Genomic DNA, 9,170 nt, shown 5'->3' with positions numbered 1-9,170 from the left:
ATGTCTGGTTTCTTCGATTATATAATATATTTTTAATGGTCCTTTGAAATTTCCAACTTAGCTCAGATGTATGAATGTTAAATAAACATATATTTTCTTTTAAAATAAATAAATTAAATATTCTGAGCGAAATTGTTTTGAGCCACAAAGTTCACGCACACAATAACAAACCGGAATCCTTATCCCGAGCGTACTCTAACAACCCTAAGGACTACCCGTCCTTTCGTTTACCTTATATATAACAACAGAATTCGCGGAACGAAATTTAAGAGCCACATTTGCCTCTTTCTAAATTTAATGGCATCCCTACTTTTTGCAATAGATGTTTTAACTGCTATTATCGCATTACGCCCAAGCTGGAACTCATAAAGAATATAACTTAACTGAGATGATTTTATCTCCATTGCCATTGTTGATTTAGAATTGAAAATATTGCAACAAAAGATATCTCGCTACTAGGTAAATAGCATTACCTATACGACTACTATTAACAAACACCGAAATAATAGTGAAAATATCGTAAATTTATAAAAAGTTATACAGTTTTGTAAATGTAAGAAAAAAATGCAGACTTCTGGGATAATCAAATATTATGAAAACTACCCAGGGAGACTACGTACTTTACTACAATAAGACAGTCATGAACTCAGAAGGTAAACCAGAACTTGAATTTGGAAATAGCTGATACAACATCTTTACCTATAAATACCTCGCAAAAACGGCTTTAAGTAAAAGCATCGACAATTTAATTAGAATAAAAATAAAAGATATTTGTATAAAAGATTTTTTTTATTTAAAAAATATAATTATTGATAAAAAAAAATACAAAAATATAAGTAATACTGAAACTAACATATTCTTATATTAGTGCGCCCCATGAGTACAATGACACCATCGTCTTGCAAATCCTTCAAAGAATCTTCGAACTGTTCCCTGGTAACGCTCTGAAATTTGAAAAAATATTAGCACACATTTGCATTATCTGATAATCAAATTTAACACCACCTACAATTTGAGATGCTTGATTTAATTCTTGCAAAAGTTTAGCCTGTACTATTGAAGGTGGACGCGGTTGTTTAGAAAGAATCAGTTTCTTAAGAGCAGCCGTAATTTCGCCCCTTCTCTTGCGTGCTGCCATACTAAGACCCGTCGTAAGTATTCCAACATCAATTTTACCAGACAGTGGATCGGTAGCAGACTGTTTCAGTGCCTCACGATGCAACCTAAAGATTATACAAGTATCAAAATATATTCTTTACCCCTTCCGTGCTGAAATCTGATATATCAGCTTTTGCTACATTGGCAAAAAGTGCCGGATCCTATGTAAGAATCAGAAATATTTTTAATTGTACTAAAGGTATTCGTTTCAGGGGAAAAGTTGTTATTATGTAATGAATCAATATTTAGATAGATATCAGACATTAGACAATATCAATTAGATCTCATTTTTGTAAATTTACCTTGATGCCTCATCAACGTCCACAACTTCCACAACATTGGAAAAACGAACTTTAGCATGTGCTTCCGATAGCCTTATCAAAGATTCCAACTGCCGAGGATATGCAGAAATTTGTCCACGGCCACTACCTACACGCCTACAATTTTAAAAGAAGCATTAGACTCAAATTAACTGAGATGGATTAAAATTGTTTGACATAGTTACCTCATATCTACATATGCATCAATCAATTTCTGTTGTGCTTCTTCACTTAACTTGGGACGTATATGCTCTTGAGCGTAAGCAATATAATCTCGCATTACACTCATATCCTAAACAAAATTTTACATATAAAAATAAACACAGATCCACAAATAACACATGAAGTTAGCTACGAGTGAAACAAATAATATTTTAATAATAGTTTTAAGCTTGTTTAAACTTATTTAGTGTAAATTAAAATGTTATAGTAATAAAATAATATATAGAATGGTCGATGAAAACATACACCAATATCTCACAACCCAATATTTCAGAAAAAGTTAAACATGGTTCATTTCAAGCTCATTGTGTTATGCTGATTATAATTATGGTATGATATAAATCATTAGAAAGAAAATAATTAAGAATCTATTAGTATTAAAATAATTGAAATATAAGCTTTAAAAACTATTTTCTTCCAGCTATATATAAATAAATAAGTAATTTTATATATTATACATACAACGACTTCAGTGTCTTCGGCTGAATAATCTTTATAATAAAGTGATACTAAATGTGAAGCTAATCGCTTATCAAATAGTTCGTCTTGAGGATCCAACATTAAGAAAATAAGATCAAATCTGTGTGAAAAAAATAATATAATATAATAAACAAATATAAACTTTTATTTAAAAAAGATAATAAATATAAAGCACCTCGATAATAAAGTATGTGGCAAGTGTACATTTTCAACGATAGTCTTATTCTTGTTCCACTGAGATTCTGCTGGATTTGCTGCTGCCAAGATAGAAGTACGAGCGTTAAGTTGACAAATGATACCGGCTTTGGCTATCGACAATGTTTGCTGCTCCATTACCTAAAACATTATTAACCTAATTAATAATCAAGCCTAATAAATGACTTTTTATTTTAATTAATACCTCATGAAGTACACTTCTTGTAGAATCGTTCATCTTATCAAACTCATCAATACAACAAATACCATTATCGGCAAGTACCAAAGCCCCTCTAAAAATACAATAATTACTATCAGTTAATACGAACACTTTATTTTTAGAAATTAAAAGAGAAGCCATACGTTTGTAAAACTAGTTGTCTTGTGTCGGGGTCTCGAGCTACATAAGCAGTTAAACCGGCGGCGGACGTCCCGCGACCTGACGCTAATTGCGACCGACCCAATAAAGAATGTGCCCAACGTAAAAGTTGAGATTTACTGGTACCTGGTTCTCCACATAAGAGAATATTGATCTCTGATCTGTATTAAAAAAATCCATCAAAATTATACTCGGTTTATAGAAGATATAGTACACAATTATAAGCACATATTTACTGGAAAACAAATAGTTTGAGCTAAAGTTAAACAATAAAGATTTTCCACAAGAAAGAAGCCTCAAAAACCTTTATCATCAAGGTGCTTTATATTTATTAAAGCACCTCGATAATAAAGGTAACAAAAAAAATAAAAGCATTAACCTGGATAGTTGGTATATACAAAGCAATTATAAAACCAATATGAATACATGAAACTTAAATCTGGGGTACAGCTAAAATGTGACAAATGTGAAATAATTATATATATAATAGATAAATAAATATTAACTAAATGTAATGCTGGAATATAATAAACAAATAACAAAATAATACCTAAAATGTGTGCGGCCAGAAATCTGAAAGGTTTTTTTTGTACCACCTAACAGCTGCAGGAGTACTCCCTTTTTAACATCAGTATTTTCATAGACAGACGGAGCAATGGCTCTCGCCATCCTGTCGTACACGTCTGGTTTACTCGCCAGAAGTTTCAATAGTTCAATACGTTCAGGTGGAAAATGGTGTTCTTTTCTAATAGATCAAATTAAAAATTAGTATTCTAATCGTTACATAAAAATATAAGTTTGACTTACCCCTCTTCATGTTCATACAACCGCTTCGAATCAACTTTTCTAAAATGTAACACATCAATATGAGTTCTGTACACAGATTTGACGCTCGATTGTCTCGGATTGGCTTGCAGAGGCGACGCACGGTAAATGCCAGTCACTGTAACGCGGTCTCCCGGATGCACCGCATCTACCAAATCGCTGTGAGCGAACAGCAATACTGTGTGCGGCGTCTGTCCAGCGGGCATATCCTCTATAAATAATTCGAATAAGATATTGGTTCATAGGAATATATAAAATCAATTGTACTGACCGGGCGATTCTTGCAATTTGATCATTTGTCTGTCGGTGAATTGAGATCTGTTGTGTATTAATGAAAAACAATGGTTTGTGTTGCAATTGGTGCACAGAGTCGGCTCGGCTATTCGACCACGATCAATTTCAACTGTAGTAGCAAAGGAACACACGATACATTTGAAAAACGCTTCCCGCATTTCTGGCATGATGTTCGAAGTACGGATCACCATTCCACTGATCGTTATCAACTGATCAATATCTAAAAATCAATGAAAAGTCTCATTGTACTTATACAACAATTTTTTTATTCAAAGTACTAAGATCAATTTATACAGCTACTAATAATACTAAAATTTATTTTTTTCTATTTTAAAAATTTATAATTATATTAGAGAACAATACGCAAATTTAATTTAATGAAATAGAAACTCTGTATCAACTACTAATAATAATATTGTTACCTTCAGGATTGAGGGATCTCATATTTTTAGTTTTAGCAGCATTAAAAGGCCTGACTTGTATCTGATGTTCAAGAGCGGCGTTGCTGTATTTTTCGAAGAACATCTCGTTTATAGCCATGTCAAATATCGGTATGATTTCTTGAGGATAGCAAACAAATTGACGATATAAACCAGCATCGAATGTCTCCAAGTGTGCACAATTTATATTTATAAATGGCTCTTCTAAGGCATGAATCTGAAACGTTGACATTAATAATTAAAAACATTCAGTAGTACATTATAAGTTTGCCAGTAAATCAGTGCTGTAAATATGACCATATTATTGTTTACAGTATTTATTTATCTAAAGTACTAAACATATTTTTCTAATTATTCATCACAATATTTATCCGTAAGATTAGGAAAATCTAAGAAAACATAATCTATAATTATTGATCAGAATTATAATTACATAATAATCAGTAATCCCAGATACAATAGAAATTAAAAAACTATAGGGATCATATAGGATTTGAACCTAGGTCTTTCAGGCAGTGCCGTAAAAACGCTATGGCAAATGAGCAAGTACCAAGGGCGCTCTCACATAATTTTTTTTAATATACAAATAAATATATTTATATATGTATATAGGTATGTTTCAATCACGCCTTTTGTTTGAGGCAGCATTGTAGATGGTTCAATTTTATGAGTTTTGAGAAAACGAACCAAGGAAGGGATGAATGACAATGAACAAAAAAATAATGAATTGAATTCCAAAAATTCATACAGAATGGATTCAGTTTACGAAGTTTTATGTATCATTGAAATCCTGGAATACATATGCATGTGTGTCCAACACGGCTCCCGTGTTCATACAAACATTAAACATTGAAGCTGTGTTCAGTGAGATTGTACCTATGATGTATGCGACTCAAAATTCTTTAGCATCGCAAATATTGCTTATATTTAACCTGTTAGTTTAAAATACTCGAGTTTCAATTTGTACCATCCGTGGTTTGATCGTTCTGATCATTTTTGCGAATTAATTGCATTAAAACGCATCTACATGTTATAAATAGAATACATATAGTAAACGAATTATTAGTAAAAAAAAAAAACAAGTCTACATAAAAACAAATCTTTACATATGTATAAATTGGTTTGTATTATATTCTTTAGATTATTTTGTGTAGGTTTTTTGACAAGAAAATATATTTAAAACTTAATTTTATGTAGCATTCTAGTGACCGTGATTTTGTAATATTGTATTGTTGGGTTCATCAATTGAACTATATTCTATTTAATTCATAATATTAATCATTAAAAGGCCAGTTTGACCTGTAATAAAGCATTTTAACCATCGAAGAAATAAATGTTTTTTTGTAAAATAGAACATCGTGGGAAACCTCCCGATTAAATCAGAAATACCAGATAAATCAGAAAGGTTTAAATATCTGCCGCCTTGAGAAGAGATAATCCACGAGTTTGGGTTTACCCTCAAAACGACCGTTTCTAATCTGCCTTAGCAGAAAATGATTTGTTATTTTATATACTCTTTTATAAAATATATCACTCAAAAAGTGATTAATTTTCTGATGTAAGATTAGAATTTTTCTACATACTTCTTCCAGTTTTTGCATATAAAGCGGTTCATTCAAATTCGTTGTGTCGCCCACTTCGTCCTCTTGAGCGTCAAGGTCAATGTATCTCATGATGAATCTTTTGAATTTCTCCTTACACTCAGATACTACAATATCGGTGCCCCATATCACCAACTGAGGTCCGGATTGACCTGACAACGTGTTCTGCTGTCCGGAACCAACGCTATCAATCTGCAATTATTTATTACGAAACCAATTTTAAATTGGGTCGATCCAAATCGCTTATATAGTAAAAACGGATTCACTACCTGCTGCAAGGAAACTTGTCTAATGTTTCTGTTGGATCCTATATCCGGACGAATGGAATGGCCGGGTGTGCCGTGAAACATAGAATGCGGCGCATTCGACGAACTTGGAGTTCCATAATTCAAAGGAGAGCTGACTTCGCTCATCGTAGCAGCTATATTAAAAAACAGAGGTTAAACAATGTGCGTAACGAACGGGACAATTTTTACATCTTACCTTACCGTGATTCAATATTAAATAGATTCATAAAGTATTCCTGTGCAACTATCAGTAATACACGGGCAAAACAATGATTAACTCACCGTTCTAGTCAGTCGTTAAGTCAGTCACTTAACGTCAAACAAATAAAACGCGCCAAACCGCACTACTGCCAACACAAAAGTCGTGCAATACCAATATTAGCGAGATTGTTTTTATATGGCAATAATTTCTTGAAAATAGTTTTCCTACTAACCCTTTCACCGTGACTGATATTTTTGCACGTCATTTACTGATTTACAGTTAATAATTATTATTGCGGATACATTTTTTCAATTTATGTCATTTATTACGTGTCAGTAATTAAAAATATATTTATATACACCAAATAGTTTTCAATGCATAAATTTTTATTTTATTTTTTTAATTTACGCTATTATTATCATAAATATAATTTTTTATATATTCAAAAAAGTTTTTTTGTAATTTTGTGCGTAGGATGAGGAGAGAAGCATTAATATAGCATTGTTTCATTTATAAATGAATAATACAATTTCACTGAAAATCGTGTTTTAATTTATATAAATGACTCAACCTCTCCTTAATAGTTTTTTATCCGTTACTGGTTTTTAGCTGTTTAGATTTTTTGAGACTAGGTCGGACCAGACTATTAATATTTTATTCGCAAGCCAGACAAAAGGTTTTCGTCCTTATTAAATTTATATTTTATTTAATAAATAGTTTGAATTTTAATTGGTCTTTTAGTGGTGTTTTTGTAAAATTTACTTTTATGTGATGTTTTCAAATGTTGTTCTGATGTTCTACTCAGGGCCGGCCCTAGGTTATTTGGCGCCCCAGGCAAAAACTAAATTTGCGCCCCCCCCCCCCCCTAATAATACTTGATGAGCGCAAAAATATAATTCAAATTAAATAAATAATATATTATTTTTGACAACATGCTCTTTTTCACGATTGTAGGTATTTAAGAATTTATAATTTATTTTTTGTTGTGATTTTTTTACGTGTGAAATAATTTAAAGAGTACACAATAGTTTATAAAAACTAATATCAGATTATATTCCATAACAATATTGTTTGATAATTTGAAGTGAATATTGCGCCTTTATTTGGTATCACGGCGCCCCACAAAATCTAGCGCCCCAGGCGATCGCCTGTACTGCCTGCCCCTCGGGCTGACCCTGGCTTCTACTTAGATGCCATTGTATTTATATTTTCCGAAACATACAACATGATGTTTCAACTATTTATAAAATATTTTTTATTAACCGCCCTACCTTTGGGTTGGGCGGTTAACGGCCTTAAAACAATATATTAAAATTTTGATTCGAAAATTTGTCTAATAAAGCATATTTCAATTTTTTATTCTAAATAATGAAGTAATTTTATTTTGAATAGGTTATACCATTGCTGAGCCTCACGAATTTTAGAGTTTTTATACGATCAGAGCTGGCCCAAAGGGGGAGCTGTACTAGCGCTAGTCCTGAAGAGGACGCCTACTCCGAAAGGAAGCGCCATTTAATCAACCTCGGTTAGTTTTAAGCAAAACTCATCTTATAAAAAAAGGGCATCTCGAATATTTTTGTTCGTTTAAAAATTTCCGAAGTGACCTTTTAGTAGCTCTCACAGCATTTCTAAATAAACAATAATTTTCCCAGAAGCCTATTTTTAGAGCCCGGAACGCTGAATATTCTCGGGCCAGCTTTGCAATAAAGTAATAACAATTAACTGTCGAGAGACCAAAATATTTTTAATCGAGCTTAGAACGAGACCATGCTATACCTTTTTGTCATTGTTTATACACGAATACAAACGTATTTCCTACTCAGATCCGATGACGTCAAGTACGCGCGACTTCTCAAACGTTTGCAATAAAATACTATATATTTCTTCACATTTTTTCAAAAATAAAATGACAAAAAACATATATTTATATAACAATTAAACCTAAATTAAATAAAACATACATCTATAAACATATTACATATAAAAATATTAAACTAAAAAAAAATGAAATGCCTCCCAACACAGGCATTTTAAAACTTCATGCATTTGACATATCCCTCAGAATATTTATGCATCAATATCTTATGAGCATTGAAAGCCATAATATGAATAAGCTCGATAAATATTTTCAATGGCCATTACCTTCATGCCCGTACGCAAGAATATTTATGAGTCATGCTATCTCCTAGATTAAGTCCGCGTTCTGTATTGTTATAAAAATTAATCACCTCATAATAATTTGTTAACCGGAGATTTTCATGTACTTTATTCTTTGGCATTTATGAGAGAAAAGAATAATTAATTTGCAATTAAAACAGCTTTGATGGACAAATTGAAGCCAATCATTTGCGTTTTAAAACATAATAAATACGAAAACAAATATAATACGCATATGTTTTGAAATAAACTTTAAACAATATAAAAAAACGGACCACGCCGGTCGTTTCGTTTGCTTGTATCACACAAAAAAACTTTGAGATTGTAAAATTCAGGTATAAATAGCTCATATCAATCTCAAACTCGAAAGATTTTAATATTATGTAAAAAATGAGTTTTAAATCTGATAGAAGTGCCGCTAATTTTATTATAAAACGCAATATTTTTTAACCGAAATGCCGTTCTGGAAACTTCTGATTTACCCCTGGTCATCCCATAGTAGTCTCTTTTATTTTTCCATTAGCATCATAAATATGTATTTTATCAGAATGCACATTTGTGAGATTTGTGTAAGTTGGAATAACGTAGTTCGTATTGCGCTGGACGTTTC

At 31.8% G+C, this 9,170-nt stretch overlaps 1 protein-coding gene across 2 annotated transcripts; it reads right to left on the bottom strand.

The window, feature by feature from the left end:
* Positions 1–770: 770 nt before the first annotated feature.
* On the bottom strand, positions 771–6,617 carry dpa (disc proliferation abnormal). 2 transcript variants are annotated; one of them, XM_088188595.1, is made up of 15 exons: positions 6,484–6,617; positions 6,184–6,335; positions 5,897–6,106; positions 4,296–4,530; positions 3,851–4,093; positions 3,562–3,790; positions 3,305–3,499; positions 2,739–2,915; positions 2,581–2,668; positions 2,356–2,516; positions 2,163–2,280; positions 1,664–1,770; positions 1,461–1,595; positions 1,010–1,223; positions 771–944 (listed from the first exon to the last, which is right to left on the bottom strand). In XM_088188595.1, exons 2-15 carry the CDS (start codon positions 6,325–6,327, stop codon positions 849–851), a joined length of 2,352 nt encoding a protein of 783 aa, XP_088044721.1. In that variant the 5' UTR covers positions 6,328–6,335; positions 6,484–6,617; the 3' UTR covers positions 771–848. The 2 variants fall into 2 exon arrangements, with proteins under 2 accessions (XP_088044721.1, XP_088044722.1); XM_088188596.1 differs by having other exon boundaries at positions 6,398–6,547.
* Positions 6,618–9,170: the final 2,553 nt, after the last annotated feature.

Source organism: Plectrocnemia conspersa, unplaced genomic scaffold (assembly GCF_051122295.1).
Source record: "Plectrocnemia conspersa isolate PC_06_02 unplaced genomic scaffold, ASM5112229v1 ptg000007l, whole genome shotgun sequence".
Lineage (NCBI taxonomy): Eukaryota > Metazoa > Arthropoda > Insecta > Trichoptera > Polycentropodidae > Plectrocnemia > Plectrocnemia conspersa.
This window is presented reverse-complemented; position numbering and strand designations above follow the sequence as displayed.

Bases quoted from the DNA above. Each gene is read 5' to 3' on its own strand.
- dpa (XM_088188595.1), bottom strand. From the start codon at position 6,327: ATGAGCGAAGTCAGCTCTCCTTTGAATTATGGAACTCCAAGTTCGTCG. The intron at 2,916-3,304 runs GTATTATTTTGT...TTTTTAATACAG, and splicing joins TCTGGCCGCACACATTTTAG to ATCAGAGATCAATATTCTCT. The intron at 2,669-2,738 runs GTATGGCTTCTC...TTGTATTTTTAG, and splicing joins AGACAACTAGTTTTACAAAC to AGGGGCTTTGGTACTTGCCG.